A 24,684-nucleotide genomic window follows, 5' to 3' on the forward strand; every position below is an offset into this window, starting at 1 on the left:
GTGTTTAGCATGCTAGAAACACCAGTGAGGTTGCGAGCCAAATATTAGCTTAATATTCTAAATAGCTTCAGCCAAATAGGTAAGTATCGTTCTTTTAAATAACTGGCTTTTAACATGAGAGAGAAGAGAAAACTGAGTTCTCAGCAATTGCAGATCCCTATGTGACATTTGTGATACACTGCAGGCTCTACGGCTTTCTTAAAATTTGTTTTACCTAGTGTAATAAATGCATTAAATCAGCATAGGAGGAAGCTCTGAAACAAGAATACCTGCAAAGATATGAGTTCTGCACCCTGTCTCACTCGGGCATTGCAAACAGCTGCGAGACCCATGGTTTCATTAGAGTTGTGGAGGTGTGTTGAGATGACTTTCTTTCTCAATTTCTTTCTCAATGTTTCTTTATTAATATGAGGAAATAAGCTCATGTAAATTGTGAACATTGACATTTTGGTAGCATATCAGAGAGGCCTCAGTTGGTAGACTTTCCTACACCTTTGATGTAGAAAGGAGGCACTCTGGAGAGAGGAAATAATTTATTTCAAAATTTTGAGAGTTACTATATGAAGATTCCAAGGACAAAGTTATTTATAAAATCCTGCTTACTCCTTATGTCTCACAGAATGTGGGAAGTCATCTCTTTTTATGTCATGTACACCTGGCGCTGTAAACTTCTGAATTCAAGCACTAGTTATCGAAGCTCTTCGCTTAGCCATGCAGCCAATACAGTGTTTCACTTGGAGAGATTGGTGGTTCAGTGTTATACCTTCTCAGTATATCTATCCAAAGTGCCAGTTACATGGTAGATTTGGGTGAGCTGATCTCAAAAATTAATTTACCATGCCTCCTGCAGCAAAACATTTGATCAGAACAGCGAGGGAATGTGCAACGCAATAACCCCAACTACCTATCCTCATCTTTATTCCTCTTAGCCAGAGCCAAGGATAATCTCCAATACCGTTGTTAAGCTTCCAACGAGACTGCAACTCCAGATATGTCTAAGAAGTGGGACTATGACAGGGTGGTGAGATATGGGCAAAGGGGGGGGAAAACAGTGAAAATACTGTTTGTTTTCCTTGGGCAAACTTTGTCTCCCTTCTGACTGGCCCCTGCTTTCAAACTGCCTGCCTGGCATTTAATGTTTCCTGTTTATCAGCACCTAAGTGTTTCTGTTCTCGCTTAGGGGTGGATAAAGGGGTTCTTTCAAATGCTCTGCTTGCCCCATGACACTTTGCAAAGAGCAGTTTAGTTACTGGTAACGCGGTGACTCTTTAGGTCCCCAGCTATTAAAAGTTCACCCAAAGTTGTCCTTGGGCTCTGTAACCTGCTTCAGAGCCTGACCTTGCAAAGTGCGGCGGGTGCTCGGTGTTAGTGCTGTTATAGGGAACTAGGGGAAGGAGGGAGGCTGCTCTTCTCCTGGACAAAACCATGTTTCTCAGGATAGCTGGAGTTCTTGGAAATGTTCTTGGATAGCTTGGAAGTGATTCCTTTTATTCCCCTTGCCAGTCGTCATTTTGAAATGACTCCATCTGACACTGCAGTAATTGGCGGATGGATGAAGTAAATGATTGCAACCTGGAAAGTATTTGCTCACTTTAGTAAATAAAGTTTACGGACTGTTCATTTTGTATATTTTAAAATGTATACTTCTCTCTCTATTTTTAGCAACAAGAAGCTGAGGACACCACAAAACTACTTTATTATGAATTTGGCTGTGAGTGACTTCCTGATGTCTGCTTCGCAGGCTCCCATCTGCTTTGTCAACAGTTTGCACAAAAAGTGGATTCTTGGAGACATAGGTACTTTGCAACACTAATTGATACCTCTCCACCTCTGCACTGTCTACAGCCCGTTTTAGCCATCACGATCTTGGCTTGTGCTGTGGAGACAGCAACACGGGATTCTCGAACAACAACGGAGGATCTCAGTCAATGAGATGTAATGGCATAAATGCTTTTTGTTGTATAGGTTTGATTCTTTCATCTTCCATATTTTGGAATGAGAGGAGTCGAATAACAGTCGTATGACTTTTTAGCATGTCAAGGGCAGATACTATTGCTGGAGATGGGTAGAAAAGTTTTATTAAATCATAAACTGTTTTTTTCCGTATTCAGTTTGATGGGGAATTAATATTTTTATTTTGAAATGTATGTTGATATCCATTAGCATGCTTCTAGGGATCTTAAATTTAACTAAGAGAATTAAATAATGAGAGTCAGTTGAGGGCTTCGTGGAAATTGGAGGTCCTTTCTTTCCAACTACAAGAAAAAAAGGAGATACTGAAATTTCAGATCAGATGTAAGTATAGTGTGTTTCTCAGAAAGCCTGATGCACTGTTTATTACTGCTTATCAGATCCTCAGATGTAAATTTGCATCAAGCAGTGGTAGTGTATTGGCAGAGCAAGTCCGGAGACGATTTAGCAGCATAGAAGGGGCTATTCATTAGGTTAAGGACGTTAGTCTTGCTCATCCACTTCGATAAAATCAGCCCACATCTTATTTGCTTGTTGTAAATGATCCTGCTGCCACAAAGGAAGCAACTGACTTAGGCTGAGTGGGATTTGGTCCATTATTGTGGGTTTCTTTTAAAGGCTTTGTAAGAAGATTGCTTTAAGGTTGAATCTGATATTAGAGGTGTCTCCTTCTGCTGGGCTGTCGTCTATAGCCGTATGGCATGGCACATGACCTCAAGAAGTGACTGATCGTTTGAAACAGATTTCTGAATCAGATGAGGTAGAGTGTAACTCTGCTAGCACAGTGCCTGAATGCAGAAAGGGGGAAAAGTCTGCTTCAAGTAAAAACTGTAAGTTTAAAAAAACAAGTCCTGTGTTTAATAGGAGCTGGAGCTGTATTTTACAGCTGGTGTTTTAGCCATTGGATTGAAACCACTTCTACATTTTTTGAGCCATATAAGCCAAAGTCATTTTTGAAACATCCATTTGTCATTAGCAGACATATATCTGCTGCAGCCAGTTAAGATCAATATATTGGGCAACAGTCCAGGAAAATGTAGCTTTAATTAGATTGGATTCTCTTTGAGGCCGTTTTCCATTGACAAAAGGTTCCTGGTTACAGCCCACAGTGGAGAGTAAGGCTTGTTTAATATATACATCTGTATTTTATCAATGTTTGGGATTTTCCTAATAAGCATTTGTTAATTATGAAATTGTGGGGCTAAGAAGAATCCTCTAATGGGAGAGAAGTCCTGAGCCAAGAAAAAAAGGGAAATTTGTCACTTCAAGCTGTGAGAGAAAACACACCTCTGTTGTATAAAGAAAAACCCTCACGTTCCCTTTTTCCGCTTCAGGTTGCGACTTGTACGCTTTCTGTGGGGCGCTCTTCGGGATAACCTCAATGATGACGTTATTAGCTATCTCCGTCGATCGCTACCTGGTGATCACTAAGCCCCTGCGGTCCATGCAGTGGACCTCGAAGAGACGCGCCGCGCAGGTCATCGCCCTCGTCTGGCTTTACTCGCTGGGGTGGAGCGTGGCCCCGCTGCTGGGGTGGAGTACGTCGGCCGCTCTCTTCGGGGCTATCGGGTCTAGCGTTCCCTGCTTTGGGCGCCTTGTCTCCCTTGCTCGCGATATGGAAAAATGAGGTTTGGATATGGAAAATCTCGGGTGGATGCAGAGCTACTGCACGATGGTTTGCTGTCACGCAGTATAGCTGCACCTACTGCAGTGCAGATATCCTTTTTTTTTTTTCCCCCCCCGTTGCATTCAAGCAGACCCTACTCCAGGTAGGCTGTTAGGCACCTCTGAGAGTCTAGCAGTCGGGACCTGCACTCTGAGTGCCCTCTTGCGTTCTCGGACCATGCATACAGTATGGCCAGCGTAGCTAATGAAGACTAAATAATACGGCATTTATTTTAATTACTCAGATGTTGAATCAGTAACTGCGCAAGCTTTGGGCAAAAGTGTAAATAACGTATTTCATGTATTTCATAGGTTCCTATGTGCCTGAGGGCTTGATGATATCGTGTACGTGGGACTATGTAACCTACTCCCCTGCAAACAGAAGTTACACCATGATTTTATGTTGCTGTGTGTTTTTCATTCCCCTGGTAATAATATTCCATTGCTATTTATTTATGTTCCTGGCCATAAGAAGTACTGGCAGGTAAGCAATGTAGCTGAAATATGTAAATCTCTCTTTTACTGCATTAGAAGATATTCTCAGTTTCCGTAGCTGCAGATAAATCTGAACTAGAAATGAATCTGAACCGATTTAGGGAAGAAAGTGGCAGATCATTAACACCCGTAACTAGAGAAACGTTTTTGCCAATGTAATAATTGGAATAGATACATGTATTTTGGAGAAAGGGGGTGGGAGTCTCAGGTTGTTGTAATTTTAGCCTCGACAGTGGTGATTATTGGCACATAGCAATGGGGTCATTGTCTGCCTTGGAGCTGATCTATAAACAAAACAGTCCTCCTATATTTTGATAGTTCTATTTAACACGGACATCCCAGAAAACCTTGTGGTTTACTCAAGCAGGTGAACAACTGCATGCACAAAATCTGGTTATGCTTGTAAGGATGTAATTTTTTACAAGATCTATATTTGTAGATGTGAAGTAATAAATCAGCAGGGTGTTAGATCAATAAGGGAATTTCATTCTGTTGCCTTTTTTTTTCCCCTCCATAATGAGCGCATTTGTTTTTGACCTGATCAAGCACCAGCTGAACCTATGAGCGTGCCCGCTGCTCGCTGTGTCATCAGCTCTGATGGCTTTTCTCACCAAAATTTGTGCCTACCTTCAAGTACTTGCTAAAGTCTTTTGGCTTCACGAGACCAAACTCCAGGTTTTCTCAGCAGAGGTTCCTACAAGGGTATTTACAAGGGTGCGCCTAAACTGGAGTTCTTGCTGAACTATTTTTTGGCCTTGGTTTTGGCTTTTATTATGCTTTGTGTTTATATATTTGATAATAAGCTAAGGAGCAAAGGTTGTTCCTTAAGCCAGTGCTGTCCTCCGTGACCACATTTTTACAGGCATTTTTATATGCCTTTCACTGACTAACACAATAAACTTATTTTGCAGGTATGTTTACAGTGCACCAGGAAGCAGTTTGTTACCCTGCTGACTGGTAATTACTGTCTTCAGCCTGAAATAGATCTTCATTAAAATAACAACACTGATTTGTCAAATTTGTATTTCAGTACTAAACCATGTAAGATGTTTTTTTTTTTTTTTTAATAAAGTGAGGGGTGTTTGTTGTTTTCTGATGTGAGAAGAGATTTTTGTTTTTCTCTCGCTTTTTTTTCTTTTTTTGGACTGTTATATTTCCTCTGAAAATACACTTCTCTGGCCAGTAAACCTGCAGAGAAGTAAAACTGGCCCCCAAAGTGTTTGGGGCTGGATTCTTCAAGGTAGGGTATTCCAGCACGTTTTACCCAAGAAGCTGATATTGATGAAGGTCAGTGGACACTTCCCCTTGTGAAAGGAAAAGCCATCAGATTTGATCTGTCATTTTGTGTCCGGCTCTGCTTTTGCTTGCTCTGCCCCCTGAAAGCCGTGACGGGCAAGGGGCTCCCGTCGCTTCCTCTCCCAGCCCGAAATCCGCCTGGCCGAGGCTGCGGCTGACCACAGTATTTTCCATCTCCTGAATTTTTAAGTACCTGAGCACAAGAGAGTAGTTAGAGCAGGGAAAGGTGAAATCTGCTTCGTGTTGCCATACTGCCGAGAACGTGCTGCAGATGTTGCACCTGACTGTCTTCGCCCTCCTGCTGACATATCTGTGCTTCTCCCCCCCGCTACAGAGATGTTCAAAAGCTAGGGTCCTGCAGTCGGAAATCCTACCTCTCTCAGTCCATGAAGAATGAATGGAAACTGGCAAAAATTGCTTTTGTGGTCATCGTTGTATACGTCTTATCCTGGTCTCCATATGCTTGCGTCACTTTGATTGCCTGGGCAGGGTAAGTGGAAACATGATCCAAAGAACTTGCGTTATATCGAAATATAAATATGATTGGTGTTGTCATCTGCAAGAAATAGGTCTTTCTTTTAAAAGAGTTTAAAATCATTGTTACAGCAGAGATGATACTGCATTCCTTACTAGATCCTTCTGGATAAAGCCAGGAAAAAGGTTATTTGTCTACTTATTTAAAATATTATGACCTCTTGTCTGCGTTTTTGGTACACGTTGTTTCCTCTCCCTCAAGATACTTTCTTTGTGTGAATTCTGATGTCACAGAAGAGTTAACTCTTTTCTCTCCTAATACCTGTTCTCTCAAGAATCTTCCTCCATACGCTGCTCCCTCTGAAAAAGGCCAGAAAAGAGAGTATGTTCCCAAATCTTCACCCCTAAGCGCCTGTCCACCTCTTCGTACCCCCAACTGCGCTCCCCTCCGAGAGGAGCTGGTGTCAGTGCACGTTCCATACTGCTGATATGTTAATTGTCGTTATCCTGCAATTGCATGCATCACGTGATTGTGGGAGCTTGAAGTCAAAAAGGGGAAACGTTGCTCTCAAACCACTCCCAGCCCTCTCCTCCTTTCGTAGCGTTTGGGACGGAGTCACTGACGCCCATTACTGTGCAGCATGGAAGCTGTTGCTGAAGGATTTTAGTTTTGCATCTATTTTCTTATTGCTTTTCCCCGTTCTCAAGAATGATCAGGAACGGGCCGTACTGGATGGCCCTCTTCCTGGATAGTCACAGGTTACCTGTGCTGCTTCTTTTCCTTTTTCTTTTTCTTTTTTTTTTTCCTTTTTTTCTTTGTGACTAGCAGAGAAACAGAGAAGGTGATTCTGTATGTCCTGGTCATACTCAGACAGATAACTAATGACATGCAGATATTTCAGCTTCTCCAAATGAATGAAACCAAGTATACACTGACAAATGCAAGTCTTTAGTCTGAATGCATTTTAATGAATTAACTTTTCAGACAAGGAGTCACAGCACAGAAGCAGTCAGAAAAGAGTAATGCATTTTGATAACTCAGCATTAATCCATGGCATTAGCTCTGTATCATGTTTTTGCTTTATTTTAGCCGCAGCAACATCTTGACACCTTATTCCAAATCTGTGCCAGCTGTTATTGCCAAAGCTTCTGCAATCTACAACCCCATCATATACGCAATAATTCACCCAAGATACAGGTACAGTAGACATATAGGTATGTGTATAACTATAGATGCAGACATGCTTTTTAAAATGAATGAACGAACCTTGATCTCTTGGCCTCGCCTCGCGCAGCCGTGCTCTGGTCCCTGCGCCCGGATCCAGGCAGTCGCACACTGGAGTCGCTCCAGGACATCCAAGTCGGTCATGCGCGGTGGAGCCTACCTTGTGTGCAGCGCTCCAGGTGTGCTGACCCTTGGGAGAAGCTCTGTTGAAGCAAATAGCATTTTCATAGAAGTTCAGTGAAAAGTAGGAGCTCTCGGGGGCTGGTAATCTGCACAGAGTTCCCTAAAAATTAGGAAAAGTTTCCAAATGTACTGAAAAATATTGCTTTTTGGTTAGCAAACTTGCTAACTCTGGTCAGCAAGTATTTGCCATGAAAAAATAAAACTGATGGTTCTGAAATACTCTATTTTCTGAAAGAATCTCTTTGGAAAGCTCAGTTTTCATATTTGTTTTATTTATTGTTTGTATTATTTGTATTATTTGTTGTATTTATTATTATTTGTTTTATTCAGGTAAGTTTAGCCTTTCCATTCTTCACCTTTTTCAAAAATGTTAGCTTTGACTTTTTAAAAAGACATTGGAGACTGCAGCATTACGGTTCAATGGGCAAAATGTAATGTTGATCACTTGTGTAGAACATTTCAATTTTTTTTATACACATGAAATATTTCCAAATCTAGGCCTTCACAGGAAAATTACTCTACATTTTCATACTATATATTATTATGGATATGAATTAGTAAATATTTTAAAATAGAAAACTGTGGCAGCCTATCACAATTTTACTAATGAATTCTCAAACGCCATTCAGCATCAACAAGCTGCATTTCCTATATTGAATTTTCCAGTTTTATGGGGAAGGATTTTTGAGGGAGATCAAAATCAATAGAATTGCTCTCGTATCTGTCGGTGCTGTATATAGCCAGTTGTAACATAGACCCATAAATATAGACTTGGAACATGCACTGATGCATTCAAAATTTCTGAACATCACCATCGCCTTCCTTTGAGAAACCTCTGAATTTTGTGCTGTACTTTGGCCAGATCCTCTTTTAAATCCCACTATACACCTCAGCTAAGGTTTAAAAGAAAAAAAAAAAAAAGTGGATGTTCTTATGAATGGTTAGCTGACTTTTTCTTTCCTTTTTATTTTCTTGCTAATTCCCTCACAGCCAGGATATGAGTTTTGGAGTCAAAAGGTTTGAATTCTGTTTTCTATCCAGGCCATTGGACTGTAGTGAGGCGAGGGACAGAGAGTATAAAGATAATTTGTTCCCGCGGATGTCACACGATCAGAAAAGTAACCGTGTGTTGTACGAAGACATGCTTTCCACACAGCTGCTTTAATGGGAAATGTAAAAGATCAGATTAACAGAATGCAGAAAAGAATGATAATTTTATATCCCTTAAAAGATGGAGCTCCAGAGGATCAGGAATCTTTCCCTTTGCAGGAGAAAGTTCATGATAGTCCCTGTTACTGACTCCTGTAGATCCCTCCAGCATCTCCACAGAGACCAATGTAGTCTTCTCCCGGCAGTATAGGAAAAGCATGGGAAAGAAATGCCTTGCGCTTCGTAAAGGGCACCCGTACCTGTTCCTGCTGTAGGAGTGACCGAAACACTGCTCTCTGAGCTAGCCAGTGTCTAGAAACTGTTCAAGCTGAGCTTTTTTTTTTTTTTTTTTTTTTTTTTTAAACATGTCCTCATTTTATTCAGATATGCCCTCCCAGCTTCAGCTGAGAGACGTGTTCAGGAACTGGCAAAGCAATTGGCACCTGTTAAAACTTCTGAAATACTCTTTTTCCAAAAATCCAACAAGTCTGTTTTTATTTTTATTATTTTTTCCCGAGGGAAGGGGCATAAATCCATTCTGTTCTCAGCCCTATCCCCAGCACAGCGTGGTCTCCTAAATACTTTCTCCCTCTCTACATCTCACCGCGGTATACCCAGGAGAAGCTGTACCTCACACAGAAGCTGCAGCTCAGCAATATATTATTGCTGCTGTAAGTAATGTGCTTTCAAAACCTTTGCAGTGGCAAATAGGTTATTGTACAAAAGGAGAAATTCTTCTAACAGACCTTACTTGGCATTTCTTTAGATTTGTCAGCAGTTGTTTCAAAGCGGATCTTGCTCCGAGGGATGCTGCCCAAGCGCGCCCTGGTGCCAAACTAAATGCACTGAATGCCGCTAGGTGGCAGGGTTAGTTGTCTGTACGACTGTTTTTTCTCCTCCTCGAAGCAGAAAGACTGCTAAGTTATGTTGCTTGAAACTATGATTTGGGAGTTGGAGAACACAGAGAGCTATAATTGTTTTGAACGTCTGATGAATGAAAGTGGAGTAGTAAAAACCACTAAAATGCCATAGAAAGTTGGTGGAAATACACCCGAAATGGTGAAAATAGATGTTTGGTAGGAAAATATCTGCTATAGTAACTGGCAAAATTTTGCATCCTCCAGAAACAGAGTCCATCCTAGTTTTTGAAGTTATTGAGTATCTTAATTTAGAATTAAAAAAAAAAAAAAGATTAGTCTCTTATTATTTGCAGAAGTTTAATGAGAAGATTTGCATGGCTGACTGACACATTATGAACCTGTGTTACTGGGTTTTTTGTTTTATTGCTTTTTTTTTCTTGACCCAGAGCTATTGTGTTCAGTGATTCCATATGTTATTTTTCCAAGGTCAAGTGAGTGTTTTCAAAGCCGATGCTATACAGTGACCTGCTTCAGTGAGTCTTTCTCCTGCCAGCATTGGCTTTTCCTTTTCTTACAGAATTTAGAAAGCAAGACTGCATTAAGAAAAGGGCTTGCGCCACAACAGGATTTTTGAGAATCTCATAAAATATGATTTTTTTGTTCCCTACTTCCTAATATGTATATCTAGACATATCAACAAAAGAAATGTTTATGCGGTTGTTGAGAGGGCATTTTACAGACTTGGGAGGTCGTTCAGTCAGGAAAGGAAGTAATGTTGTGTCACTTGTGATGAATCAAGCGTGAAGTCAGAAAACTGAAAAAGTAGCTACGGTTTATGCTTTCCAACAGTCAGCTGGTGAAAATATGTTGGCAGGACCAATTTTGCTTGAACGGTGAATAATGAATGTGTGTGTAAAGATCAGGGTTTCTGAATAATTTCCAGATGTTTTGATCACCCCCATTGTGTCTTTAAAGTAATTTATCCAGTGGTATCCATAATGGGGCAGTCTGTTCAGGCCTATTATGGATACCACTGGATAAATCACTTTACTTACAAGAGTAAGGTGAGAGGGGTAGGGGGGAAATTGCCATTTTGTATTGAATATACTGAACTGGGTTAAATCAAAATTCCTTTTCAAATCTTTCTAAGAGGAGGCACCTAGAAATTGGGATCTAAAGAGTTCAGGCACAGATCAGACTGATTTAATGCTACCAATGCAGATTGCTTTTTTTGCACATAGAATTGCTCTTGCACATCCTAACCCTCTAACAAATCAAAGTCTTTTTGTAGGGTTTTCTTACTTTGAGCAAAGAAAAAAAAAAGTGACAATGAAGTCACTGAAGATGTAATACTGATGCCTGTGCTAGCCCACGGCTTTTAAGAACTGCTCTAGAAGTTTAGTTGTTGTATAGCGTCCTGTCGTGTTCCTCTCCCTCCCCGATGAAAAAAGAAGAAAACTTCTCTCCCTGATACGTGTCTACGTGTCACTAGACATAAAAAAAAAAAAAAAAAAGTGAGTAACTAAATAAGTAAGGAGAAGTATGAAGAGTTTTATTGCATGAAATACTGTTCTACGAGGTGGAGAAAGTTTACATTCCTTTAGCAAACTGTATGTGGGCTACAGGGAACATTGCTTGGCTGTGTTAGAATTATTGCAGAGACGTTAGGTTTTTAATCGTTCATGAATAGCAAATAGGAAAATTCTGCATCTCCATGTTTCCAAATTGTCCCCAAGTGAATTGCAGTTTTACCAAAAAGATCTATTCAAAACTATTCCATCATAAACAACTGAATAAGTTACTTTGATTTGTAGTGTTTTCTCAAAAAGTTGTTTCCAGTTACTAAATATTTGACTTTCAGTGACTTCATTTTATTTCAAAGTGTTATGGAAGTATGATTAAATAAGCATCTCCATTTTATATCTATTTTGTATTTTACTTGTATCATATTAAAACTCCCTTCAAAATCCCTACTTTAGCCTCAGCCTGTAAAATGCCATTCAGCCTTCCTCCCAAACATGAGTAAGATTGAAACTGCTGTCTCGCAAGACCTCAAAGATGGCCTTTTTGTTGTCTCTGAAAATTTGCCATCACACATTCCCTTGACACGTTTCCTGAACCTCCAGCATTAAGAGGTCTCAGTATGAAATCCCACTTAATAAGCAGGATAGTATGCCTTACACCAGCTTCAAGTTACTGAATAGCGTACGGCCCCACGTAGACTGTCTTATGCTGGTCTAGTCCCACCATGGCAGACATCAAAAGCTACGCCTGCGTCCGAAGGAAGTGCTTCAGCTTCTCGTCTCAGCTACGGAAAAAAGTTCGCAACTGCTTTTTCAGCACCAGCCTGAGATTGTTTCTTAACCGTTAGGCTGGTTTTAAGTCCTTTCAGGCCTGGGTTGTGGTTCTGCTCTATGTTGGTATGGAGCAGAGCAGGGTCTTAACTCCTGACAAGAGCTTATGGGGCAGCTTGATACAAATAAATAGCAAAATGCAACTCTTCAGGACCTCGTCCCCTTTCTTTTGTTCACTTGTCCTGTTTGTCTGCAGAGAGGTGGTGTTCGTAGCAGTTAATTTGGAAGTTTTCTGTGTTGCTGGTTTAACCAACTTGGAAGCAATCATGTTTTTCAAGGTATTACCAAGTCTTACTGCTCATCCATGCATCTGTTCCATGGGTGTTTTGATCCAAGGCCCTGAAGCCACCTGCTGTTTTCCTTTTGCCCTGTTAAACAGTTTCCACTAGATATACCAAGCTGTTTCTATGTAGTATTAAGCCTTCATCAGTCCAAGAAAAAGCTGCGCTGAGATTATGGAAAGAGATGGTGCTTTTACCATGTAATTTTGAAAGTCGAGTTGTCAGCGTGATAATATGTTTGTTTTTTCTTCTCCTGTTTTCCTTCAGAAAAACCATCCACAATGCTGTTCCCTGCCTGCGCTTCCTCATACGGTTGTCAAAGAACGATCTCCTGAGAGGCTCCATAAACGAATCGTCGTTCAGGGCCTCTCTCTCCAGTCATCAGTCTTTTGCTTTCAGGACCAAAAGCACTTGCGTTTCATCGGTTTCCACTGGAGAAGCTGTAAGTCCCGTGTTGATTCTGTGAAGGAAAGTGAGTGTAATGTTTGTCTGACTCTCCAAATAAGTGACTCCGTGAATAAATACTCAAACTTAGAGAATGGACGTTCCATGTCACCAACGATCCGCTACATACTTCAATGTTTGCAGGGGCTGGAGAGTGGGAAAACCATCTCCCATCCAGACCTATTCAAAGTTTTCTAACCTTTCTAAAAACAAAATTTCATTATTTTAAAGGAAGTCTACTTTTGTACAGCTAATTGTTTGATTTGTTTATCTGAATTTTAACCATGAAGAACAAAAGACTCCTGCATCTAGAGCTAGATGTTTTGTAAGCATCCTGAGTATTTTTAAGGATGGAGGTCTGGATTAAACGTAGCGAAGAAGCAATCGCCTACAGCATGGAGTCTTTTGGTAGGAAAGTAGAAGAGCGAAAAGGCCTCCTGGGCCCTAGCCTGGGCAAAGCTTTTTTTTTTTTTTGCCTACTATTATACATACTGGTTTTGTTTTTGAGGCAGACAGAGTTAGATGTGTGTGTGATAAGACTCTTGCAAAGCGTGACAGCACTGTACCATGCAGCACAATGTGAGGATCTCCAAATTTGCTAGCCTAGAATGTCGCAGTCTTCAGAGCATGGGGAGCCCGTTCATGGTCATCCGATTGCCACTACGTTAGGGCGAAAGATCTTAGTGTGATAGAAAAAACAGAAGTGAGCATTTACTGAGCCATTTTCATGAATGACTCCCTTTCGTATGTGCTCTGAAATGTGGTATTTTACTTGGCTCTGGAAGGTATTTTAAAAAATGCACAAATAATTATGTTGCAATGTAGATGAAAATGAAATAGTTTAGCCTGCTGGTTTAACTCCACTCAGACAGCTGATTACGCAATGATCCATTAGGGTATCTACTGTGATAATTCCATAAGCTGTAAAACTCTCAGATTATCCTTGAAATACGAAGTTAGTGTATGGAACATGCACATACCCTGTCATCAAAAGCTGTATATTTTGTGAGAGATTGTTTAACAGCCTAAGCAAAAAAAGCACCCACACGTATTTGTAAACCCCTGGACTTCATGAGGTGTGCTTGCCTGCTTACACTTCTCTTGTGCTGAAGTCACTGGTTGTAGACAGCGTGGGTAGAGACATGGAAACGTGCTGGAATAGTTAAAAACAGGCAGGCTACTCATTTACTTATTCCTGATCTTTTTTGCCCCTTTCACCCTTCCTTGACTTGAAGTTTATTCCTAAATTCCCTCCCCATTAATCATTCATTTGATATTAAATGAGGTGGGTTTGACAGAATCATATATGCTGATCCAAGACATTTTCTGTTCTTTTCTGTGGATCGCTGACTGGTTTTGGTTCATTCAAGTTGGCAGGTCATCGTGTGTGTTTGGTTCGGTTTAGCGTTTAAAACGCTATCCCTTCAAGAAATGGGAAAATGTGGTTGTTAAGAGGTTTCAGCCTTTGGCACGACTTTTGCTCACAAGTCTCAAATAAAACAACTGCTGGTGGTGACGTGTCGTTCAGCGTTGTGCTGAGTCGACGCAGCCAAGGGTAATTGTTCTTTGGGCAACTGACAGTCCAGTGCAGCTGTACGGATTTTAGATGAACCAGCAGCTGCTGAAATAAAAGCTCAGCTCAACGGCTCTCACATGATAGCAACACAGAGGGAAATTTTGGAATGCTCCAATAAAGTGTTGGCGGGTAGGAATGACACTGAAAGACGCAGCTGTTCCCACCAGCACTTTCCTGTATGTTTGTATGTGTACATGTCTGTGCAGAGAGCCAAACATATTTCTAAGTCACGAGGTTATATTTGCAGTTTAATTCTGTGAGGGAGGAGAAATAAAGGCAGTAACTTGTAGATGTATGAGTCAAGCAGTGCAGTGGAGTTATGTGCCAGCTTCACGCTTGTGTGCAGCCTGCTCAAACCCCATCTAAACGTTGATGTGAAAAACAGTGGAATGATCTCATCATGGACACTCTGTCAGAAAGTCACCACAAAGCTAGAGATGACTGACGGCCTCTGCCCGAAATGATAAACCTGTAAATGGAACGGTGCGATTGCAAGTCACGATCGTGCTCTGTCACTGGCAAGCGGTTGGACAATTGGTGCAGAGCTTACCCGTTGCCTCCCACGCCACTGCTAATGGTTCAGAGAAGAGCCGTGCCCGCGGGGCTGGAGAAGCCCTGGGGTTCTGGGGATCCACCTGGGATGCACAGATAGGATTTGGGACCTGCAGGAGAGCAGCTGATGGCCAAGCAGAATACCACAAGGCTTCTTAAACAGACTGGATGTGCTAGCTGAGATAATGGGATCCCACCTTAGAGTCCAGGTGCCAGGTAGCTATAAGCATCACACAAGCAGTGAGAATAAGAAGAGTGACTAGCATGCTGATAAAAAGAGATGAAATCATTCTTCACGATCTCAAAGGTGTGTTGGCTCTCAGAAAAATAGTCCCAGGAAAGTGGCAAGATCAGAAGTCAGGGACCTCCCCATGGAAGTTTTGGGTATGAAACCTGTGTTTGAACAGATTTAGCCTTCTGTGAAAGTGTGAAAGCTTCCTGCTAGAATGTGAGAACTTTCAGAATTTGGGAAAGGGTGTAACTGTCTGAAATCCTTCACTGTTTGTGTTTAGACCTGGAGTGATGTAGAGCTTGACCCTGTAGAGCCAGCTAATAAGAAACTACAGCCTCACCGAAGTCACTCTTTTTCGACAAGTCTGAGACAGGAGAAGAGGGATCTGCTCCCAGAGACCCGCAGCTGCCATGCAGTAACTGCAGAAAAGGTAAGGAAAAGAGTTACGTCTTCTCTGGGGAATCTCGGCTTTAGTGTCTAATATTTCCACAGTAAGTTATCTCTGCAATAACAGTTCAGTCTTTATACCCACATGTTGCATGTGTAGGCTTTATTTATGCTGATTCTGATGTCCTCTTCATCCCTGCGGTTATTTTCTTTGTTACTATTGAGAATGCTAGTAATGCCTTAATACCTTTTTTTCACTGATATGTTGCCTTGTTCTGGAAAGGCAGGTCAGTCCGCAGCTCTAAAGCTGCGTTAGAGCAGAGTCAGGAGGGCCATATCAAAGAAGCTGACTTCTTTGTCTCTCTGCACACTTATCTACCCCAGCTCTGGTTTGCCCATCCTGACACTTGCAACCACACTCCATTTGTAGCCTCCATTTGTTACAAAGTCAGGGCTGCAAAACAGAGTTTGCCGTGGTGGAAGCCACCCTTTTCCCTCTCCTCAGCGTACATTAAACCATTTTATTTGTGTTGAGGGAGAAGATGAGAAAGAAACTCCTATTTCTCCCTTAGAGTAGGAGAGTTTGGCAGCTGCCACCCTTCTCTCCCTGAAACAGGAGATGGTGAGTACTGAGCCCGTCTTCTGTGGATGCATCGCACCTGTGGCCCAGACTGCTGCGGTTTGGTGCCATGCTCCGAGAAGCATCCTTTTCCCTGAGGATGGGATCGATAGGTCACCTGCAAGTCGGTTCGTGCCAGGACTGTAATGTTAGTTTCAAACCTAGTTTTTATACGGCTGACACAGTGTCAAGCATGTGTCGGTGCTGAATTTTCAAGAAAACACAGACATAGGACTTGCGAGACCCTACCAGTGGCTAGTTTGGCTAGCACCCGCTTTTTTATGGGGGTACCATTGCAGCTGTGTGTGTAACCACACAAATGTGCCTTAGGAGGCTACAGTGTCTGCTTCTGTCTCCTTTACTTCCTCCCAGCTCTGTGATTAATTCTCTAGCGACAGCGTGGTTTAAAACAGAAGCTGTTCTGGGAATTTCCAGTGCTCTGATCACCCTGTTCCTGCATGCATCTGCCTTCTCTTCTCTCAGTGGTCTGCTTACGATATGGTCCAGTAAAACCTTAGTCTTTTCCTTTAGCTGTTGTCAATAGCTTGGATTGAAAGCGGTGACACAGAGAGCACAGAAGTGATGGTACGGTTGTGGAGGCACAGGCTGCTATACCCCGTTCCCGTCACCTTGTCAGGGTTGCCTGGACTGTCCGTTCTCGGGGCAGCCTCCGCCCTTGCCCAGAGCTTTCTTCCCGCAATGTGGCCCCGATTATCACTTTGAGAGTGGCTTTTGCAGCACCGATAGGCCAGTTGGCTCTTTTCAGAGACAAGATATGGGCTTAGAGGGCTTTTTGGTGACTGTTTTTCATCAGTAAGTGATTTTAAAGGCTCTTGAAGTGAGTATAAACTACACTGGTTTCTATTTAAAAGGCTCCTTTTCACTGCCAGGGAGCAGTAGCAGCATATTATGCAGAAGTCTGATCCAATAAAAAACACCGTTGGTTGTGCAGAGCAACGTTGAGGCTTGGTACAAAGCTTGTGTTATGCAGACTGCAGAAATCATTGCTGCGTTGTCACTCTTTCCCTTCTCGCTCTGTCCTAGTAACACAATTACTGCAGTCACATTCAAGTGAAACTTTTAAGTGTCACTACTTGGAAGTTAAGGCAGGCAGCAATGAGAGTTACAACAGCCTGCTACGGCCAGGCAGCAGCAAGTAGTTTCCCTTCTCTGGGGGCAGAGAGAAAAGGAAAAATTGGAAGATTTAAAGCCAACCATTACTGCAGACTATGCAACATGGGGTTTGATAGCATGAATTGGCCTTTTTTGACTTGATCCGGCTTTAGGACGGATGAGTGTGCAGCTTTTTGTGTCCACACCTCCAGATGACTTCTTACGGTGAAAGGATTTGTAAGAAGGCCTTGGCTTCAGATGTCATGGGAGACGGTACAGACTCATACCTTGTATACGCTTCCACGGCCCCGCTGCATGCTAACGAAATGTGGCTTAGACCCTCCAGCATTAGCTCAGTGTGTGGATATACTGTCCAAGGTTGCAGATGAGTGGCAAAGATAAGAGACTATATCCAGAATCTGGAGAATCACCTCCTTTTAATCTAGAAAGGAAGAAGTAAATAAGTCTGAGCTGTTCTTCCTAAAATTGTTATTTATTAAATATTTTAGTATTCTGGAATTTAGTAACAACCATGTAGCTCACAAGAAGGCTCAGACACTATGCTTTATCTTTGGAAGATGACTGCTATAACATAAAGATGCTGTTATATAAAAATGACTGATATGATGTTATTTTGATAAATAACCTTTAAACAGAGTGCCTGAAATCTGAAATTGTCAGTGGTGTTCACTGATCTGCAGAGTCTCTTACATTGAATGATGAAAACCTAATTTGTTTTTCTCAGTATTTTGAATGAGTACTCCTGTGTGGTGTGAAGGTCCGTTGTGTGTTAGTTAAATGCATAAATACGCATTCTACTAGAATGTTTATTTGTCAAAATCAATTAGATGATTTCAATACCAGGCCACCCCTTTGCCTTAAAAAAAAAAAAAAAAAAAATTTAGAGTTTTGATAGCATCGCTGGATTGTCTACGACTGAATTGTGGTTATGACATTTCCAAAAATGCTCACTGACAGAACTACAAGTCTGAACTTGGTCGAGGGTCGTCTAACTTTTTGATTTAACAACATAAGATTTTTCTTTTCCTAAAAAACGTTCATACGTTTCCTTTGTTTTCCTTTAAGCCTACCATCTCGCCAACATCTGAAAACTTAATGTACCTGTAAATTCTATTCACTGGTTGGCTGAGATCAAGACTCCTTAATGCACAGTTGCAGGATTTATTATTTTACTGTATTTATTTATTTAAGCCACCCTCAGGTGAAAGTAAAAAGCTAATCTCTGTCCCAGGACTGGTACTTTCCAAACCGTACTGTTTTCTGTGCTACTACAGGAATATGATCCAGCCTTATGCCTTGCTGCAATGAGTTAGGACGTTGATAAACTTGATGTAAACTGACACTAGGAAGCTGATGTGACAGTGAAAAGGCCTTTTTGGAAGCATTAAAATGCAGGTGTTGCTGAAGGGGGTAGGATAGGTCTGTAACCTTGATTTCGAGGGAGAGTTGCCAAGTGTGCTCCAGCCATCCGAGTTTTACATCGGGGGTATTACCCCCTATGAAATGGTGGCTGTTAGCTTAGACCTTGTGGGGAGGCACCCTCCAGAAATGCTGTGACAGGGAAATGATAACATCTACTCAGAGAAGAAGGTCTGCAGGGACACTAAAGGGAGCAGGTAATTTTTTTTTTAATGCTGCTTTCGATGCTGTCAAGAAAAAAGCCTCTGTTCTTGGGCAAGCTGTGTGTCCTCAGGGATCGGGATCACTACGTGATCCACCAGGAGCTGCTGGGTTTGCTGTCGCCCAAGACAAGCCCATATCATGCTCTTATCCACTTAGGCAGAAGAGTGAGTTTCTTTCTGTCTTTGACTTGGAAGAATAGACTTTTCTCCTCTATCAGGTATATTTAAACCACTTGTTTTAGGGGCTATGACATTGTGCTTCTGCTGGCTAGGTTTGTTTCAGCAGCTGGAGAAACCATCATAGGTAGCGCTTTAGAAATGATTGTGCTTGTGGAGCAGAACTGCATAATGCTGCAGTATGTACTGTTATCTATGAAGAAACCTAGACTGAGAGAGACGTTATCAAACTCGTCCCACCGTTTTCTTTACAAAAGCCAAGGAATATGCTTAAGTGTAGACTTTGTTGCCATCAGGGTGTGTGGAGTTGGTGCCTTTCCTCTTCATTTCTCACATCTGGGCATGATGTCCCTATCCCTGTCACACCAAGGAAAACTCCGCTTCCTCCAGAAGCTCCTTTTCTTTCCCTTCTTTTTTTCAAATTTTCTTTTCTCTCTGTTGCTTCGTTAGCATAGTAAGTAATGCGGGCTTTTTTGGAGCGGCAGATCCTGCGGAAAAGTCTGGAGCACAGGGACATCACAGAAACAACGCACCCCAATGTGATAAGTCTGATATTGTGCAGGTTCTCCAAAGTTAACCAAGATTATGGTGTGCTTGCGTAGTTTGAGGCGCATCAGCCCTGCCCTCATACGTTGCTGGAAAACCTGCCTTTCTTGCTGGTACTTTAAATGCCAGTAAGGCACTTCACAGGCACTAACAGGCAGAGCATACCCTTGCAAAGAATTTTATTTTATTTTTTTCTCTCTCTCTTTCAAGTGTTGGTGGGTGAAGGAGAATTGTTTTGGGGGGTGCTTCTGGGGCTGGATCAAGGAAGGAGTATGACAGAGGGTAGCCAGGTAAAACCATACTAAGACATATGTAATAGTATATTATGCCAAACTAATTGCAAAGTCTGAGATTGTGACCTTTAAATCTAGAAAAAATGAGCTTCCCCTGCCTGAATTAAGGAACTGTTCAGTTTGTCGGTGCGAGGGCAACGTCATAGGCCAGCGACTAGAAGGAGACACGGGTCCAGGAGCTCACGCTGGACTGGGAAGTGCTACCAACTGTGATCTAGCATTTTGAGAAGATGCTTCAGCGCCAAATTCCCTGTAAATTAATGGGAATTACATGCCTGAGTGCTTCAAGGAGCCTAGAGCTGAATTAATATGGTTTATGGCTGCAATAGAAACATCTGCAGAGGAGGAAAGATTTTGCAAAAGTGTTACCTCAAGCTCTGGAGGGACCCAGTGTAGCTAATTCATATACTTTACAACTATATTAATAGAGACAAATACAGCTATAACTCTGGAAGATGTTTTGTAAGAATCCCAATGCAGTTTAGTCTTACTCTGAGCTCTGTTAGACTTCCGTGAAAAATACCAAGTAATGAAGTAAATAGCGCATTTTACTTTTAATGTTGATCCTTCCCAGGGAGGAGGACGTCTAACTTCTCTCTGTATCTGGCACAGTGATTTTATAACCGTGATTGTCATTTTCTGAAGGAAGCTGAAATTAATCACTCATGCTTTCAGTTGCCAGTACGTTTAAATATTAGCTAAAACTTTGAAAGCTTTCTTACGGATGTAGATAATGCTTGTTTTGCACACTCTGAGGAGGAGTTACGGCACATGAAAAGGTCACAGGGGAGTAGCTGTCAGGACCACGTCTGAAAATCACATGTTCTTAGTTCAAGTTATGTTCTAGAAAAGAGAGATCTAATAAGGTTTTTCAAACAGTGTTTTTATAAGTATCTTTCTTTTTCATTTATTACATGCTTACATGACCTTCCAACAGTATGTTTATGATGATTCAGAAACATTAGTCTCTTTACACTGGACTGCCTTCCAAGTCTGCAGCTAGGCATTGCTGCTTTTTAGAGGCTTCTGATGGCATTTACATCTTTTTCAGTCTAGAGGCAAACTAAAATTGGCATTAAGGTGCTTTCAAAATAGGTAGATGGAAAACGGTGGGCAAAGCAAAATCGTGGTCAACTGTATTTCCCTGTTTCGTTGGTGGAAGTACTGTCCAACGTCTGAATACAAAGCCACTGACTTGCCTGAGACAGTACCGGGATGGAAATCAAGATACCGTGACAGAGAGCCTTACTAAAGTTGTAAAGACGGTGAAACTTTAAGAAAATAAAGTATGCAGTGTGCTAGAGTTTTATCTGAGATCTTTTCATTCAGAGAGAAAAACAGTTCAATCGTCCAGTTTATTGAGATGTATTACAAATGGAAAAATGTTTTTTAAAACATAGAATGAGTCAGATAGAGCAATAAGCTTTTTTTTTTTTTTATCTCTGTTGATAATTGAACAAGTTTAGGGTTTTTATTTCAGGGTTTTTTTCCCCCTTCATTTAACGTTCTGCTTTCAAAGCTGCAGATATTAACATGCGCTCATTTTCCTTCCTTCTAGTCAGTGCTTCAAGTCATTAGAAAATCTAACTAGTGACTTAAATAGCGACTAGTGGTACTGAATATTTCAACTACTAGTTTCTGTAGCCAAATGCCGTATGAGCATGCTAAAGCTTATGTCTCTGCTCCAGGTTTCGCTCTCCTCCAGCTGTTTGGAGAAGGCGCTCGGGCGATCAGTCCTACACAGCCCCCCTGAAACGCTTGTGGCCAGCTCCCTAAAAGCAGCTTCTCTGCCTGTTGGTTTGAACAGCAGCAGTATCAACAAAGGAGGAGACACGGGTACTTCACACACGGAAACTCAAATTAATGGAGGCCTGGACTCTATCATTAGCAATACGGTCCCTCGCATCATTATCATTCCTACTTCAGAGACTAACCTGTTCCAAGAGGAACTTGAAAATGAAGAGGAAGAGACTGAATTATTCCCCTTCAATGACAAAAAGAGCAATCTGCTGGACTTAGAAGGGCTGAGCTCCTCCACAGAGTTCCTCGAAGCTATTGAGAAATTTCTATCGTAATATATTGAAAGAAAACTTTCCAGTAATTATTTTCTTGGCGTCTTCTCCACTTAATTATACCAAAAAACTGCAGCCTTGTAGGTTAGATCATCGGACTTGTTGTATGTTTATATGGCAGTCACTAGGCAGCCTTCAGATTTATCTTAGTCCAGATGGGTCCAGGCACGGAAGGAGGCTTCCTGCTTGCACTGCAGGAAACGAGCAGTGGGAGATGGGGCAGCACCCTGGCGTCTGTAGCCGCGCATGTCGATGCCAGCAGAAGGAAAAATACGTGAAAGAGAACGCGAGCAGCTGCCGAATGTTTCTGCTCTCTGTAAGAAAGGGCATGCCTGTTTTGGCAGCTTTCTTCTGGACAGTGATCGGAAGCACCGGGAATAGGCAGGACCACAGCTTCTGCCAGCCCCAACAGTAATGCAGATGGCAAGAAAATCAGAACTACCTTTTGATCACATTCTTTTCAGATTTTTTTTTTAAATAAGTAGCTTGCTAAACTGAAATAGACGGCTGATCGTGCAACTGCTTACTTATACAGTTTAGTGATAGAAGTTTGGATTTTACCTCAGCGTTAGTACAGTCACCTGAATGTCAAAATGCAAGGTGCTATCTGATGGAACATATAATATTAGCTGTGGAAGCACTTAGAGCACCTTCAGATTTACGGAGCTGGTTGAACATGTATGGGTCCTAACGAATCTCTGACTAAAAGGGTGAACCCTTTCACAGCTGGCTTGACAATTTATTGGTAAAAGTCAAGCCTTGCCTGCTGTATATCACTTGCTTCTTCAAAGGAGATTCTTCTCCTCTCCTCTTCTGAAGTACCCCCAGGTGGATGTCTTCTCCTACAGGCCACTGTAAAACACCTTTTTGGAGAGAAAGCTCCATGGTACTGTGGTGTTAGCGACCGGATTATTGTTTGTGGTTGGCGATTGTGCTTGTTTGTTTGTGCTTTGCTTCACTTATGCCTCAGGTTCACAAGACCCTCCGAGCATTTTATTCCTGACTGTATTCTTTCTTTCTTTCCTCATTTTCTCTTGTTAAAGCATATCTTCCACACCCTCCCTCTCAAACTCTGACCTTCAAATGTAGACAGCAAATTGAGCTATATTCTTCTCCGAGTAATATCAATATATCTTAGTAGAAACCAGAAGTTTCTCTGGATGTAATAGTGCAAATATTTGGTCCAGTGAGTCAAGTAGCATTCACACATCAAGCACCTGGACTTGTGAGTTTATGTTCATATTTTCATTTGATTCCTGTTACTGTATCGTAGATTGCATTGCACAGAGAGCACCGAGAGCACTTCAAAGTTTTGTGTACACATTGGCTCGTCTGGAGAAGTAATTTCAGTTTCTGTTCTCCTGATGGAAACCATAGAAGCTTTTTTTTTTTAAATAACAAAAAAGATAATATAAACAATGTTTGCAACTGTATAGACAAGAGATGGGGTTAAAACATGACCAAAGGACAAACTAAAACCAAAGCAAAGCAGGAGGGGCTGGAAGGCGCCCAAACTCTCCAACCCTGCTGCTCTACGTGATCTCAGTAGGACTAATCTCCGCAAGGTGAGATACTTGCTTCTGGTGTAGGTGGTGCTGTGCTTGGGCAAACGAAGCTCTGGGGAGTTACAGCGGTGACTGCCGGAAAAGGTTGTCAAGCCGTATTCTTAAGCATCAGGCTGCCTATTGCAATACTAACTCTACCTGGGCGTTGCCTGGGACTCCAACGTGCCAGGCTTTCCTCCACTGCATGGTTGTGGCCATAAATGGGTTATCAAATGCTAATTAAATACAGAATTCACTGAAAAAAGAGGAAGATTAATCCTGGGCTAAATCTGCTGTTCTGCCCAATCTGATTTCTGCTGAATCTGCCCACTCTGGTTTTGGGGTTTTTCTACATCAGCTGTGCAGTCAGTGAGCTTGCTTCTGCTTGTATTTAATACCCCGAGGTACTGGACCTCCTTTCTTCCCTAGCCAAATGTTGGGAAGCAAGCGTTCTTATAAGCCTTCCAATCCCTGTACCCGACTTTTGCTGTTGTAATTCCTCTGAATAACAATAACAACTGTGTTCAGCGTTCCAAGATATAAAAACGTACCCTGGAGCCGACTTTGCACCGAGTCGTCCACAGACTTGTACCGCTATGACTGTAGGCAGGATATTGCTGTAGTTTCCATCAGGATGAAGAGGCGAGACCTAAAGAAACAGTGAAGAAATTCCTCTGTATCCAGACAGAGTTTTCCCTTCTGCTTTTTAGCCTACAAGGTGGCTTCACAGTCATCTCCTGCACACATGCTGGTGCTATCAATGTGTCTCAGAAAACTAGTGGGCTTGAGATATGTGCAAAGAACTGCTTAAAATTTTTATACTGCTAGTGTCATTTACTATTAGTACTATTTTTTCTAAAGCCAGCATGAAACTGTTTACTGTTTGCTTCAAAAGATGTAGGCTAGAATGCCAAATGAGAGCCAAAACAAAAAAAAAAGTGTTATGAAATACCAGATTTATTACCATCACTGTGTAATTTTGCAGAAATATTGATCACAGGTAACTGTCTTAAACAACCTACTACAATACGGAAGAATTTTGTGCACTTCTCCGTTGCCACGTTAGACTAGATGCCACATAAAAATGTACAACATTAACTGCTGCCTCCCGTTTCACAAAGACATGTATTGATTCACTCAAATGGAATAAAAATTCCTTAGGAATAAAATTAAACTACCCATTGTTTGTTTTTCTTCTTTGATGATTAATTTCTGAAGCCAGAAAGGGGAGCTGAAAGTTAGGTGAAAGTTTTTGGCACCAGTGTCCTGACCCATCCTGAACATGAGGAAAAACTTCTTTCCTGGGAGGGTGACAGAGCACTGGACCAGGTTGCCCAGAGAGGTTGTGGAGTCTCCTTCGCTGGAGATATTCAAAACCCGCCTGGACGCGATCCTGGGAAATGTGCGCTAGAGGACCCTGCTTGAGCAGGGGGGTCGGACTAGATGATCTCCAGAGGTCCCTTCCAACCTCAACCACTCTGTGATTCTGTGACCCAGTGACAAGGAAAGGCGTATGTATAGCTCTACTTACAC

At 41.8% G+C, this 24,684-nt stretch overlaps 1 protein-coding gene across 2 annotated transcripts in view; it reads left to right on the top strand.

The window, feature by feature from the left end:
• Nucleotides 1–24,653, top strand: part of LOC104149452 (melanopsin) — a 57,894-nt gene extending 33,241 nt beyond the window's left edge. For both annotated transcript variants that reach the window (XM_068941580.1, XM_009683065.2), the window contains 8 exons: nucleotides 1,663–1,796; nucleotides 3,306–3,509; nucleotides 3,949–4,120; nucleotides 5,762–5,917; nucleotides 6,992–7,099; nucleotides 12,221–12,395; nucleotides 15,038–15,187; nucleotides 21,224–24,653. In XM_068941580.1, the coding sequence (XP_068797681.1) occupies nucleotides 1,663–1,796; nucleotides 3,306–3,509; nucleotides 3,949–4,120; nucleotides 5,762–5,917; nucleotides 6,992–7,099; nucleotides 12,221–12,395; nucleotides 15,038–15,187; nucleotides 21,224–21,610 (1,486 nt within the window). In that variant the 3' untranslated portion in view covers nucleotides 21,611–24,653. The remainder of the gene's footprint in view (nucleotides 1–1,662; nucleotides 1,797–3,305; nucleotides 3,510–3,948; nucleotides 4,121–5,761; nucleotides 5,918–6,991; nucleotides 7,100–12,220; nucleotides 12,396–15,037; nucleotides 15,188–21,223) is intronic.
• Nucleotides 24,654–24,684: the final 31 nt, after the last annotated feature.

Source organism: Struthio camelus, chromosome 4 (genome assembly GCF_040807025.1).
Source record: "Struthio camelus isolate bStrCam1 chromosome 4, bStrCam1.hap1, whole genome shotgun sequence".
Taxonomy (NCBI): Eukaryota; Metazoa; Chordata; class Aves; order Struthioniformes; family Struthionidae; genus Struthio; species Struthio camelus.